Source organism: Melospiza georgiana, chromosome 1, assembly GCF_028018845.1.
Source record: "Melospiza georgiana isolate bMelGeo1 chromosome 1, bMelGeo1.pri, whole genome shotgun sequence".
Lineage (NCBI taxonomy): Eukaryota > Metazoa > Chordata > Aves > Passeriformes > Passerellidae > Melospiza > Melospiza georgiana.
This window is the reverse complement of record NC_080430.1, coordinates 130585940-130601010: the sequence shown is the minus strand read 5'-3', so window position 1 is coordinate 130601010 and position 15071 is coordinate 130585940. Positions and strand designations below refer to the sequence as shown.

At 37.3% G+C, this 15071-nt stretch overlaps 1 protein-coding gene across 11 annotated transcripts in view; it reads right to left on the bottom strand.

Annotated features, from left to right (window-relative positions):
- Positions 1 to 1817: 1817 nt before the first annotated feature.
- UBR5 (ubiquitin protein ligase E3 component n-recognin 5) overlaps positions 1818 to 15071 on the bottom strand; it is an 86796-nt gene continuing 73542 nt past the window's right edge. For all 11 annotated transcript variants that reach the window (XM_058036185.1, XM_058036194.1, XM_058036211.1 and 8 more), the window contains 15 exons: positions 14497 to 14717; positions 13724 to 13844; positions 13519 to 13617; positions 13014 to 13257; positions 12317 to 12428; positions 11665 to 11809; positions 11244 to 11374; positions 10309 to 10369; positions 9840 to 10015; positions 9371 to 9455; positions 8305 to 8460; positions 7811 to 7924; positions 6399 to 6543; positions 5734 to 5819; positions 1818 to 4658 (listed from right to left, as the gene is read on the bottom strand). In XM_058036185.1, the coding sequence (XP_057892168.1) occupies positions 4446 to 4658; positions 5734 to 5819; positions 6399 to 6543; positions 7811 to 7924; positions 8305 to 8460; positions 9371 to 9455; positions 9840 to 10015; positions 10309 to 10369; positions 11244 to 11374; positions 11665 to 11809; positions 12317 to 12428; positions 13014 to 13257; positions 13519 to 13617; positions 13724 to 13844; positions 14497 to 14717 (2109 nt within the window). In that variant the 3' untranslated portion in view covers positions 1818 to 4445. The remainder of the gene's footprint in view (positions 4659 to 5733; positions 5820 to 6398; positions 6544 to 7810; positions 7925 to 8304; positions 8461 to 9370; positions 9456 to 9839; positions 10016 to 10308; positions 10370 to 11243; positions 11375 to 11664; positions 11810 to 12316; positions 12429 to 13013; positions 13258 to 13518; positions 13618 to 13723; positions 13845 to 14496; positions 14718 to 15071) is intronic.

Sequence of the window (15071 nt, the reverse complement as noted above, 5' to 3'; positions counted from 1 at the left end):
GTTGAAGAATTTTCATTTATAAATTTAAGTGAAATCTGCTTTTCAGCTTAGCACTGTTCACTCTCAGAAAATCAATTTGTGAATTATTTCAGTATGTCTAAAGCCTAAAATATTTTAAGTCTCCTTGCAGTCTCTGTGCAGAGAAACTTTACCACAGGTTGTGGCAACAATCTGTTTTCCAACATGACTACAGTATTCAAGCATACTCATTTGGTTAGCTGCCACTGCCACTGGACAAAGGGATATTGAAGAGTTTCACCATGATGGAAAAGTCCTGGAACCCCTGGGAGCAACCAGCTGCCTCTTGTTATGCTAAACAGTCTATTACTATAATAGCAGTTTGTGGTGATAATTGGAAAAAAGTAGTTTGTGGAAAATACTCTCTAACAGGATTGTGTTTCAAGCAAGACATGAAGTTATCCTCTAAGACAACTCCACAAAAAATCCATTAAAATTTATAAAAAATTAAAAGCCCTCCATACTTCTCAGATCAGCAAATCTGAAATAGCTGCAAATGAAAGCCACAAAAGCAATTTCCAACTAGCAAAGGATCCATCAGAGCTCCTGATAATGCCATAAGTCCTGATGGGCAGTGACTGCACTGTGATGGAGGCCACTCTCCAGTTGTGAAGCCTGTTCATGTCCTCCCCACGGAGATCATGTGGAAACTTCCAGCACTGTGAGTTCCAGGCACTCACTGAAGCTTTCTCATGTCCCATTCACTGACACATTTTAAAGTGTGGACATGCCTTCTACCTCAGAGTAAGATGATGCCACACATGCTGAAATCCAGCTAATCTGGACATGCAGAATTTTTTATTTGGTTTTAGCAGATCTATTACTGAATAGGCAAACAAAAGAGTTCAGAAAAAAGGTCAAATCCTACAAAGCTTGAAAGAAGGGAATCAGAGCGACTAAACAAGGTAGCCACAGTTTGCCTTACAGAGAGGAAGCCAGAAAAATCCAAGTGAAGCGAAGAGCATGGTATTTACAGATGCACACAGGCATGATCCACAGGCTGTGGGATCTACAAAGAGGGAGTTAGGGCACAGCAGTTAGCATAGAAAGGAGGAGGTTAGCACACACTTAGTGGTGTTAAGGGTGACCAGGAGCTGTGCTGAATCCCGGCTCTGTCTGAGAAGCAACTGCACAGGAGGCGGTTGGTGGTGGCTGGGCAACTTCCCCCACCTGCACTCCAACTGCCATGGAGAGGTGCAGCCCTGCTCACTACACACTTCCCTTCAGATGCATTGAAGTAAACTTCTGAAAACCAGCAAGTCTGTATGCTTTGCACAATTGCATAAAAGGATAAACCTTGTTTAAGAGTTGAGGAAAATTTCCTTTCCTCTGCCTCCCTGAATGCTGCTCTGCAAGGGTATGGTGTTGGATTCATAAGATTGCCAGTTTCCAGATTTATCACTGCTTGTTATCTAGGGACCAAATTACTCACTTGTAGGAAAGAAAAACCACCTCCAAACCACACAGGTGGGAAAGACCACTTGATGACAATTTTTCCTTCCCAGAAAATTATCAAAGCTGGAGCAAGTGATTTACCTTGTGTTGGATACGGCTAGCTAAGTAAAAGAAACCAAAGCCAGGAATTAGTCACAGAAATTAGCACTAAAGTATCAAGGTTTCACTAGATTCAGATTAGGACCTACTCTAGTAGTTGGTCATAATATTTTATTAGTAGCTACCTTTATTACCTTTCAGCAATGGTGAACAGCTAAGGATTTAGACTATTAAAAAGAGTAAACATTACAGAATTTAACTAGTTTCTCTACCACACTTTAAGTGAACTAACAGAAGGGCTTAAGTCAAAGGGAGAGGAGGTGTATGATTTTAATAAACATTTTTCTTATTAAAATCTTGATATAGTTGAAATATACCATACAGAGGAAAAAAAGCTATTTATAAAGCTACATACATATTTCAAGTCAATGACGACAGTATATATCATTCTAAATTCCCTCTCTGCTTACCAGAATGCCTTGTGTGTGTATATATGGTGAGCTACTGTGCTATCTGCAAAGCTTTTGTCTAGCTATACATTACAGGACTTAAAAAATGCTTAATCTATATACAGAAATATATATACATATAACATATATTTATATGTTATACATACACATACACTTATATACATATACACACAATACATATATATATACACAGTACTTTACATGTATATGTGGCCTTTCATCCAAGGGCCTTGGATAATTCTTAGTACATCAAGCCTCACAAAGCTTTGTGAGGGAGGGAGCTTTATTTTACAGACTGGAGTTTTGATGCTATTCTAAACAGTTTCTTTTGTTGCTTTCTACTAACCTTGCACATTTCAGTTAGAGGCAGTTTTGGTAGTGGAAATAATCACAGCAGTTTGATAGCCAGGCATAAGGTAGATGTTGCTTTGTACCTTTGTAACTTATCCTCCTTAGTATAAGAGAACAGCCACACCACTATACTAAAATGCCTCTAGCTAGATTTATGAGGCTGTACTGGTTTTTCTTTTTAGCATAGTAAAATCAGTTTTGAACTTAAGATACACTGGAGGTCACAACAGGAAATCTAGCTCCAATCCTCATACATTGAAACAAACTATCCTTTTCTAGGATGATCGATTTAGAGGAAGCATTAGTACCTGCAGAAATAATTCTACATCTGTTTATTTATCTGCAGTTTAACTACAGAAGCCTGAAACAATCCACCTTATTTAGAAGAGAGGATTTTCCGCATCAATTTGGCAACTGGTGATCAGAATTTGTGGTATCAACTGTACTCCATACCTTTAGCAACTAAAAAAATGAAGAGGCTTTTTTGAAAATCAGATGTAGGTAACTTTTGGTCATCCTACAACTAGCTGACAGAAAGGAAAACCCAGAGGAGCTCTGGCAGAGGTGAGTTCTGCTAGGATTTGGACGGAACATTACTAAAGCTCTTCCCAACAAAAGGGAGAAAAAAAATCATTAACATGGACTAATGGAGAAGCAAGAAAGAAGAACATCACCACCACAGAAGTTCTTATCCCTCAATATTTCAGTCTGCTAAGCTTCATAAATTGTTTTACAGTGAAAAAGTAGCTCCTTTCTTCATCAACCAACTTCTAACTTAAAACCTCTCAAGCCTTAGGGAAAAGAAATCCTACATCAAGGTCAAAGACTGCCCTCCCCAAAACTAACCAAGCACTTCATAAGTTAACGTACAGTAAAACTCACTACAATGAAATTTGTGAATTTTATTCTAACCTAATTGCCTTGAGATTTTTCAGAACAAGCCACTTTTCCTTAAAACCAATTCTGTTAAAAGGAGGGGTTGCCTGGCCCATTTCTTTCAGGATTCTCTGCTAACTGTAAAATGTGGGCTAAATGTCTTCTGCATGTCAATTTTTCAGCTACAAAATTCAGATTTTTAATGACCAACTATGTTTAGTGTATGCTGTTAGCTAAAGTATAAATGGCTTAATAAATAAAAACTATTGTTTCTTCAGTATGACTTGGTATTTTGTCTGTAATTTCTTTATTAAAAAACTGTAACAAGATACTTAAAAAAAGGCTAGATACAAAAGAAGTTAAGCAGCTCACGAACATTAAAGTTTTCCAAAAAATGTATCTTCAATAATCATGATCTTATAAACATTTTACAGTTACCAGAAAGTGCCCAGGCTGAGTTTACATAGTTAGATAATGTAGTACAAGTGTTGGGTTAGAACTGGTAGTGGAACAATCTCCTGACTGTCTGTTCACTGTAACAAGGATACAAAAATGCTGATTGTGAACTATGAAATACTGTGCATTGGCCTCATCAAATATGTACAGGGGAAAAAAACCCCACTAAAGGTACAGATTACATGCAAAATATTAGTGATGGTAACTGATGTGCCAGAGTTCAATGCAATAGAACAAAAATTGCAATGGAAGTGGTTTCAGAAGTCAGCAATCCCAACTCTGGGATCTGAGCTGTCAGGAACTTTTTACAAGTTCAATATACATGATACACAACTGCAGCCAACCACAAATTAAACACCATTAAAGAAAAAGTTAAAAACACAGAACATACTTAATTTTTTATTTTGAAATTCCCTACTCCCTCTATACAAGAACCTTTGCTGAAACACTTTCCACAAAGGCAGCAGTGAATTTTCAGAACATTTTACATATTCTCCCTCAGCAAAAAGATAAATCACAGTGTAAATTATATTGTTCTGCTGTCATCTTTGGCTGGGGTTAGGCAAAGGAGTTCTTGACTAGCAAACTGTTGCAATCACGTATTGCTAGTGCTCCTTAGGCCTTTATGTTACAAATTTAGTACAGGAATGTTTGTATTTAAATCTTTGAAGTACCACCAGGGGTATGACAGCATTAACTTTCATAAACTTTTATAGACAAATGGAAAAATCTACAAAACTTAGCTAGTAATATTACACAGCAATACACACTTTTTATACTCTACACAAAACCAAAATTCTTGGTCTTAATGGCGAGTAACAATTTTTGTTTCAAAATCTGCTTAGAGGAATAGAGTGGGACATAAAGGCGAGAAATGCAAGTGTTTGCTGTTGGAAGATGTTGGTCATCTGGTGGCCTTATTGTGATGGATGGCATAGGCTGGAACCCCTCCTCACTGGCGGGCAATGATGGACTTGAGGTCCAAAAGTAAACCTGAAAAAAGAAGACAGTGTTTAAAATTAAGATTCATACTGCCTACAGACTGTGTAGGGATAGATTAAAAAAGAATTGCACAATCACAGCAAGATTGATAATACTACGTTCTCTTCAATATGCCAAACTAAATTCCACAGTTATTCTACTTTCTTCTCTAGTAGATTCCTTCACTTCCTTCATCAACTGCTCATGCATAAAATTGATAAAAGCAGCATTCAAAATTATCCTGTATCAACAAATCCTCAGTAAATGGCATGTCCAAATATCCATCTGGGAAAGTGGTGACTGCCATCAATACAAATTGAATCAGGAACGTCTCACAAACCAGTCTGAGACTACAGGATGTAGTACTGGTATAGACAAAAGGGAGCAACAGACAGTATTTGGTTTATTATCTCAAGTGTGAAATGCTGAGTCACCACCAAGGTGTAAGCATAGACACTCCTTGAAAAACGTGCTCTAGGGTTTGCACTTTTCAGAGTACTCTTTGTTTCCTTTTAGTAGCCTGTAAGGGAGAGATAGTACCTTACAGAGTAGGAAGTTAAAAACAAACCATTTTAAGAGGTGTACAATGAATAAAATTTACAGGCAAGTTTTTAAAAATGAAATCCCCCGAACAGTATCTTATTCTTTCAAGCTTCTCATCAGCTTCTCACTCCTAAAGGCTTTGAGAAGGACATGGTATCATTACTGACATCTTACAGAGAGGACAAACATACTGCCCTCTGGATACACAGAAGTCAGGTGAGTAGATGATGCATGAAGAGAACTTGACCTCAAAACCCTACCAGCCCACAACACAGTTGAATAACCACAGTTACTCATCTTAAGAGCAACTGTGCAGAGTGAAACTGTGCTTCTGTAAGAGACCTAAGAACAGGGAGAAGAGCACACCATGCTTACTTTCAATTACAAGAAGGTCTGGCATTCACACCTGTTGTTTCCAGAACCAAGTCTTACCCAACCCTACTACCCTGCACAAAGTCTCTGCAGGTAGACACAGTTAAGAACAGTATTGACACCACTTATTCCAGTTCTTCCTGCATGTTGCCAATGGGAATGGAAAACTTACCAGATCTTGTCTTTCTGTCATACTCATCTTCTCAACTATGGACCAAAACCAACGCTTGAATTGCAAAAGCTTCTCAGCATTTTCTCCTGTGTGAAATAACAAGGTGAAATAACAATTCAGCTGCTGCACTACACAATAACATTAAGATACCTGTTTTACATGTGCTGCAAGCTGGATCTCAGCTACAATCATATTCGTAAAGTCCTGATACTGGAGATCAGTAATTTCAAACTGAATAGCTTTGAAAGCAAGGCCAACACTGACATAACTCCCACTCCTCCCTCCTTACCAAAAATCCCAACTGCAACTAAACACAGTTTAAAAATTATGTAAGAAGTATTAAACTTGCATCCATCACATTTATAGTTCTAGAGAATTTTCACAAAAAGATATACTACCAGTAATACAGTCCATGTATTTAACATCTTATGACAGTCAAGTTGGAAAACATGCCTTCTCCACCCTCATTTAACTGAAGGTAAATATTTTCTAAGGAATGTAAAAAAATATCCCAAGTAATAACTTTATAACAGCTTTCACTGGCTTATTAACTAATGGCAGACTTACTAGTTCAAGTTTAACGCTAGTAACTGCTCCACACAGAAAAAAAAAAAACAGTGTTAAGTTATACCTGCAACTCTGTTTATGACTAGGTTATTTCATACCTGATTCATCATTGAAAGAGGTAAAGCTGATTAGCATTTGCACATTTACTTCACCACAGCCATTTACCAAAAGTCTGAAATCTTCTGCTGTCAAATCTTCTAATGAATTCTTTGGAAGTACATCCAGGAGCCCCTTCCTCATTGCCTTAAGTGAAAACAACAAAATGCACATTGTAACCCTGTAACTTAAGACTGACTTTAAACACATTACTTAAAATTTTCATGTGAAATTCCCTTTAACTCAAGATTATTCTCTGAGCTGCTCTTTTCTTTTAAAGCTTTATCATCTGAGATGCAAATATTCTGAAACAAAGAGCTGCACCAATTTTTAAACCCTACCTACTAGAGCAAAGAAAGCAGTACTGGCTTGAGCTTGTATTTCACCAGGAGCAGAAGCACATGAACTCTTCTAATGCTAAAATGTGCAGGTATTTTGCTAAGCTGCGCTGAATTTGATGCAATTTTAAAAAACCGAAAAAAATGCATCTTGCATGTTCCTTTTACTTTGCTTCCTCAGATACATGCCAACTCTGCTTCAAAAATATTACACACACAGACACACATACACATATATTCTATATAAGTAATATCATGAAAAGATAGGAAATTCCATATTCTAAATGGAGTACTATGAATTAACTTGCTTTAGAAAATTTCAAAATGAATACAAGTGTAAGGGTTTTCAACTCTTAAAATAAACAAGAGCCAAATTAGTAATATATGCAGACACGGAGATCAAGTATCTTAATTCCAGGAACATGTCCTTTCTGTGAGAATTTAGACCTCAGCTGCACAGAGGTAATCTGGCCTGCTGCCCTATCTCAGATGTGCAGCAGGAAACCACAATGAGCACAAGAAACGAAGTTTACATGTAGCAGCATCATGACAGACTGGTCTTCATTAACTGTCTACAAAAATATATTATTCTGTAAGTGTTATTTGACAAGGGCTTAAAAAAATCAAATAATTTTTAATATGGTTTTCTAGTCAATTTTTATGTTTCTTGACAGGCTAGTATAAGTGATTTTATAAATTATTTTTCCTTAGAACAAGGATACAAACAAATCAAAGGTAATAAATTATTAAGAACAAAGTAGCTGCCAAATACAAAGCCAAAATTACAAGAGGATTTGTGCCATTTGAGCTCAAGAAATAAACATATATATTTAACCAAGGAGACCCACAATAAAATAAATTATCTTTCATTCTATAAAATCAATTACTCACTCAGTCTTCACAGTACTACATAAACAGCTATATGATTACAAAAAAAAATTAAATACTTTTAATCAAGCTGTCAAGACTTTAAAGAAACCTGATTAGCAACACCACAATGAGGAGAATAATTAACTGATGGAAAGATGACAGATTTTTTTTCCCTTCTTTTTAAAAGAACTCCACTAAAGACTTACATGTAGAGGCTGCTCTGCTACTACCAACATTCGGTGTTCTGCATATTTCCGGACATACTCATATACATTCTGAGGAGTGACTGGTATATTTACACCATTGGAAATAAGTTCAACCTATGGCAAAGAAATAAGGAACATTTGAAAAGGGGAAGAAGAAAAGGGATATAATGGAAATGAGATCATTAAAACCACCACAGTATGCTGCAGAGCGATTTATTGCTCAATATACCTCCAAACCCAAGTATAATTCACTACTACAGGTTAGTTTTAAAAATTCCCTAGGATTGACTACAGTTACCAGGGTCTATGGTACACTCCAGATCATTTCCAAAGAAAAAAATACAGGCTTCAATATCTAAGAACACTGCACTGAAGCCAAGAATAATAAAATGTTTTATCTGCCATCTGAGAAGAGCCTGGATTATGTACACACTACACCCTGCATACACTGTCAAACTCTGAAACTAGAGAGCCACAAGTTTAGCTGTGCTTACCTGCCCTCCACCCTCCTCCTTACACAGGTCTATTGCAAAGGCTAAATCCATTGCTGCAAACACTGCATCAGCATCTGTACTCTGGGAGGCGAGGATAAGCTGCCGAAGGCTTTCGTACATAACCGGATCAAAAAAAGCAAAGTCATGCCAGTTCACCTATAAAAAAAGGACACAAGTTTGAAGTTTGAAACACAACAGGTGTTTAAGAGTGTATTCAAAATTATGTGACCTGTGTCAGATCTATGCACTAGCAACAGAAGATACAAACACACAGAAATAAATGCAGTAAACTCCTACTTTCAGTCTGCTTTAGAAGGTACACTGGAATACTGAAAAGAATACATATTCAACAAGAAAAACTTTAAGAAAATATTTAGAAGGCAAACACTCTTGGAAGACACCAGGAGGTATTTAAAGGCCATTTCTCCCATTAACTCTTTTCCATTAAAGATTATACTATGTTGGGTAACTGATTATGTGATCAAAAGTGAATTTAAGGAAAGACCAATAGTAACAAACCTTGGTTTAGATTTGCTGGATCAGACAGAACTTACAATGCCATTGACTAATGCATCAAAAGTGCAGTACATGATTAGCTTTTACTGGGCCAGGGTAGCAGTTTTGGTCAAAAGTTTAAGTAATTATTGCTCTGAATTAAATTATACCTACTCTTGAGACAAAATTTTAATTACAAATTAATTCCATGAGCTCTCTCAAATATCCACAAAAATGCTTTTCTGTAAGCTATTGCCTAGTATTTTCTAACACTATGGTTTCTGAGTCTAAGGAAGAAAAGAAGCAGAGACAGTATGTAGTTTCTGAAGAGAGTTGAAGGCTAACTTATTACAAAATCATTACATCTTAGTCAAATACCTGACTTCTAGTACATCTACTCTGTTCAAAATCTAGGAAATGAAAAAATTAACAGTCCTCAAATTGAACACCTCCATACAGTTTCAGTATCAGCTCAGCTAGTTAATACATATGTGGTTAGGGGGAAAAGCCCAGTTTTATGGATGAAGTTTTAAGAAATTACAGGAAATCAAAATTTTCATGTTCAACTTACCTTTCTGCCAAGTAGAACTTTGATTACGTGTCTATTTAATGTGATGGGACATAGTTCATTCTGCAATAAGCACAATCCTAGGATTCTGAAAAAAAAAAAATGTTTGGAGTTTGTCTTGGTACAGCAGAAATTACACTAGAGATCCTTCAGCAAACTCACATTTAAGAGTTCTTATAATCTAAGAATTAAGCTAGAATCAGCTTTCCAAATGTATTGCTCAGAAATGAAAATCATGGGCATACATAATTTTTAACAAGAAGGATAAAAAATTAAAATTTAACAGGAAAAGAAACTTCAAGTTGACATATGCAAATTGCCCCCTACTTAGGCTCAGTGTGAGAAATAGAGACCATTAAAAATAAATTTTAAGAACCAAGTTTTTTCCAGCTTGGATCATTGGTACTCTCCCTGGTGTTGTGCATGATTGTCTTTTACATTTTTTCAGACTAAGAAGTTAATGGAAGAATACCTGCCAATGTTCCGGAAACAATTCAGCCTTGCTTCTGTGTTTTTACCAGGTCTGGGTGTATAAAATCCTCGTTTTCCAGGCTGGTAGAAAAGTGGTGCATTATCATCCCCATCATCTGTATCATCTAATTCCATATCTACTACACTGCGGCTGGATCCATGGCGCTTTCTGTTCTCCTGGTTTCAAAGTCACAACAGCAATTAACACACTTCATTCTATTTACTGACACACATCAAGCTATTTGCTACAGGACCCAAAGATTCAGGTTCCATTGGTTAAGAATTCCTGTGGTATTTATTTCCTAATGATGACATTTTATACTTTTGACTAATTATTGTTAATCCTTTCAAAATGAAATGATTAAACAGAACGTTGTCTTGCATGATAAAGCTTCCAATTGCTTCCAGTTTTAAAATCAACTGATAAAACTGAATCTTACATAAATTTTGTGCAACAGGTGATACATTACCTGCACTTTATCTGAAGAGTCTAGCAATCCAAGATCCAATATACTGTCAGCACCGTTCTCCCTTGAGAAGGGAATAAAAAGGCAGATTTAATTTCACCATCACAGACTCACAGAATGATAGAATAGTTTGGGTTAGAAAGGGACCTTGAAGATCATCTAGTTCCAGCCCCCTTGCTGTGGGCAGGGGTACTTTCCTCTAGAGCAAGGCCCAGCCTGGCCTTGATCACCTCCAGAGATCTACGCCTTCTCTGGGTAACCTGTTGCACTACCCTCACAGTAAAGAATTTCTTCTTGTTATTTAACCTAAACATCCTCTCTTTCAGTTTGAAGCCATTCCCCTTGAATTGTCACTACATGCTCTTGTATAAAGTCCCTTGCCATCTTTTTGTTGGTTCCCTTCAGGGACTGGAAGGTCACAATTAGGTCACCCATAAGCTTTCTCTTTTCCATGCTAACAACCCCAGTTCTCTCAGCCTTTCTTCATAAGACAGGTACTCCATTCTTCTGATCATCTTGGTGACCTCCTAAGGACTTGCTCCAACAGGTCCATATCCCTCCTGTGCTGGGGACCCCTGAGCTGGATGCAGCAGTGCAGGTGGGGTCTCTGCAGGGAGAGGGGCAGAATCCTCTCCCTCAACCTGCTGGCCACGCTGTTTTGTGGTGCAGCCCAGAACACATCTGGTGCATTGCATGGCCAGCTTATGTCCAGTTTCTCATCCACCAGCACCCATCAAGTCCTTCTCAGCAGGGCTACTCTCAATAAGGACCTGTCATATTCTGAAAGCAGTCAGAATAGATTAAACCAAAGCCAAAAAGTCACTTGTCCAAAGAAAAATATCTAGACTATCAAGAAATAAGCTGCATGTATTGGAGTTAGATGTAGAACAGTATAAGTGCTTTGGCCACAAAGTCAGTTCTCACTTTTGATACTTTACCTGCCATGTGCAATAATGAGTTCCATTGCTTCATCAACTCTTGCTCTAAGGGAATCTTCACTAGCTAGTAACAGAAGCAGCTGAGCAGGAGACAATTCCAACAACATTCCTGTGATTTTACTTGCAAATGCCTGGGGATAAAGGAGTGATAGGTCTTACTATTCTCCTCCAGTTCTCTTATTTTCAAATATGATCTTATGAAAGTTTTGGTATTTTAAATAGAGAATGCATTACAAGATACCTCCTAAGCTAAAAAACAAATTAGAGAAACAAAATCTTAACAAAATTTAAAATAAAATAAAATCAGTCTTACATGTTTGAATACTATCAATTATGTTTCAATTATTTCAATTATAAGGAAATAAATTTTTACATTACAAGATGACAAGAACAATCATTAAATGTATTAGGGAAGTCTTACTGGCTGCATTGCTTGCACTCGAGGGTAGAGCCGTTCTCCAAGGGCTTGTCTGTGTGCTGGGAGAGGGTCAGGGTCATCGCTGGGGTTTCCTTCCGAGGCTGGTCTAAAGGGCCGTGTGTCAATGGACAGTTGTCTTCTGAAGTCCCTTAAGATAATCAGAGCGGTTTGTACTCAGAGGAAAAATTCAAAAATCCTCTGGAACAATATTATTTGCACACAGATTGATATTAGCATTAGCTTTACTGCTGGAATAGTAGTGTTGCTCATAGCTGCTTGGAGAGAATGAATCAGAAAGAGAGAATCAAAATAAACCAGAGATTTTAGTATTACTTGTGTTTTGGATACAGCAGTCAGACATGCCACCAATGGCACTGTTGTTTCTACACTACCTCACAATTTTATTCTAGTACACAAGTTTTTGTTATTGTTTTACTAGAAGAAACTGATGGCCAATAACATAACCGATTAATGATAAAGTAGGCCTAATAATTCTGTAAAGAATTAAAACTAGAGACCAAATTTCAACAAATTAACCTGCAAATCACTCCTGAAAGAGACTCTTTTAACTGGAGGAAGTATCTTTCCTGACAATATCCAAGGCAATTACTCTATTTGACAAAATATCTTCATCAAGATAAAGATTATCACTTACCTATCCCTATCTCTCCGAGAACCAGTTCGCAAGCCACTACTTCTCCGCATTTCTCTCTCTCGCTCCCTTTCCCGATCTCTCTCTCCCCTATTTCGCAATCTCTGCATCAGACCTGAAGGGCAAAAAACCTCATAAACTTAAACATCTTTAGATTTCTCTCTCCTACCTAAGTTTCAGCGTAAGGAAAACTAAGGTTTGGAAGAGTTTGACAGACATCAATGAGACAGAACCATTTCACTTGAAGCAGTGATTGGGTTCAGCCAAACTTCAGAAAGGACCTGAAGTGTTTCTACCAACTTAAAAATGATAAAATACTTTAAGAGCTTATATATATTTTCAAAACCATTAGATTGTGTTTGTGGCAAGTCAGATAGAGCAGCTGTAAAAAAATATATAAGCTCTTAGTAGCTAAAATCTTGACAATTATTACCTGCTGGAGAGAAGGACACTCAAAAAATCTGAGCACACCTAAAGCAGACTCCTGTTGCAAGAAAAACAAGAAGTTCCTGTTTCTGAAAATGCGTGGAGGGGGGGAAAGCCATTTCCTTGCTCCAGAGAACTAATGCATAATTTTTATGGATTCTAGGCTAAACTAACAAGAGACATCACTGGCACAAGGCCAAGTATTTCTATGTAAATAAAGCACCCAAGGTTTTTATTAATATTTTTTGTAGATTAACTGCTGTGCATCACTTACTTGTATGGGTACCCTTGTTGGCATTCTGAATGCAATCTAGATTTGGCAGTTTCTCATTTGACAGAAAAGCCTGTGCAATAGCAGTATAAAAGCTCCGTGCTACGCCGCTGCCTTCTCCAGGCTCATCCTTAAAAGTAACTTTCACTCTGTGTACGGCCATCGGAGTGGTAGCACACCTGCGACCAAAGTGATTGTTCAGCTGCCTCATGGTCTGCTGAATCAGAAGATCTCTGTCTCGATCAACCTAGTAAAAAATACCAAAAAAAATTCTTTCTTTACCAACTATCATTCTAAGAGACTTTCAGCTTCACAACAGATTTCCGGACAGTGCTCCACAGATTCAAAAAACAACAATCAGAGTGGGAAAAACTACAGAGTAATTGCAACATAACTCACAAAGTATGATTTAAGACACCTGCTTGCAGACTCTGAAATACAAATTTTTCTATCAAGTTACTGTAGTAATTCAACTTCTAATGAAAGTTCATTAGAAGATTTTTTTTACCTCCAATGTTAAATCTCTTGATTGCTGGTTTCTAAGTTTTTCCATCTCCCTGCGGAATTTCGATTCCTTGACTTCAAAGCCACCTAATTCAGTCAAGATCTAAAAATAATAAAAAAAAACAAGCACTAACCCCAAAATCAGAATAATTAGAGAGAGTCACAACTTAGTTGTAAGAGGAACTGTCCTTACACTGAGAAATACATACCGATCCAGGCTCTGCTCCAACATCTTCCATGAATACTCTACCAAACAACTCCAAAGAAAGGCGCCAGCGTCCCAGCAACATGTCATGAGAAATAACCATGCCCATGAAGCTACACTGGGGCCTGACAGAAAGAAGAAAAAAATGACAGATATGTGGAATCAAGTAAAATTTCAGACACATTTTGTGTACTTCAGCCTTTTCTTAGCCTCTGCATTCAACTAAGCTTTTTATTCCTGATAAACAATGACACAGTACACCAAGTCTGTGCACAAAAGCACATGAAGCTGCTTTGTTTCAGCAGAAACACAAGCCTTGCTTCCAAAGGGTAATTACTCCAAAAGCATGTAACTTTTCGTGCTATGTGGAATGCACTGTTACTGGTCTCCCATCAACCAAGACCTTAATTTCTTTTAAAATAGCTGTAATTTGAAGAGAGAGCAGTTTAATTCACAACTGCATTAAGTGTGGGCAGCACCACCAGACAGAGATGGCAAGCTATGGATTCCAACTGCTCAGCCTGGCTACCCAGGACATCACAGCAGGCCTGCAGCAGGAAGTCAGGGAGTAAAGGAATTTGCCTACAGTTTGCACAGACCTCTTTGAAGACTGTTCACGTTCAACTATTCACTTTAGAAGCTACTAATCTAAACTACAAACTACAAATGTAAACTAAATTAAGCTATCCATTTTAATTTCAAAAATACTTTCCAGACTCCCAAAGAGCCACTTAAAAGAGCAGCAACATTTCAAACTGTAATTTTAAACTCAGCTACCTGAAAGATGTGAGGGGTGGCCCTTCACTTTCTGTCAATCCTATCTCTGCCAACAAGCTGCTTTTCAGTTGCGCTGCAAGATCATGAGCTGAAGGCCCTGGTTTTGAATTCTCAGATTCTTCTGTAGGCACATTTTGTTCTTCCCCTTCCTTCTTCTGCCGATTTTGCATGCTCATAACATTTTTTAAGTTGGCTGCATAAGACATTTTAGTTGGAAGAACCTAAAAGAGAAGTAAAATTTAGCTGCACTTTCAAAGCAGAGTAGAAGCTTTGAAGCACATATATTCACAGGTGTATACTTTAAATCACACAAAATGAACATTGTAATTGACCTGTTAAAACACAGTGGCCACAATAATTTCAATAAATACAAAAAAAACCTATTTTCCCCACTGTGTGTTTGCATTTCATATGCTTGCCAATTAATGTTCAGTCTGAAGGCAAGTCAAATCTATTGGATGGACTAAAGGAAGATTTAAATCTTTTTATCAAAAATAATTATATAATTAGCATTCTAAAATTAGCTCAGAATTGTACTGCTGCATTTAAAAATACTACCTGAAAGCTGCTATAAG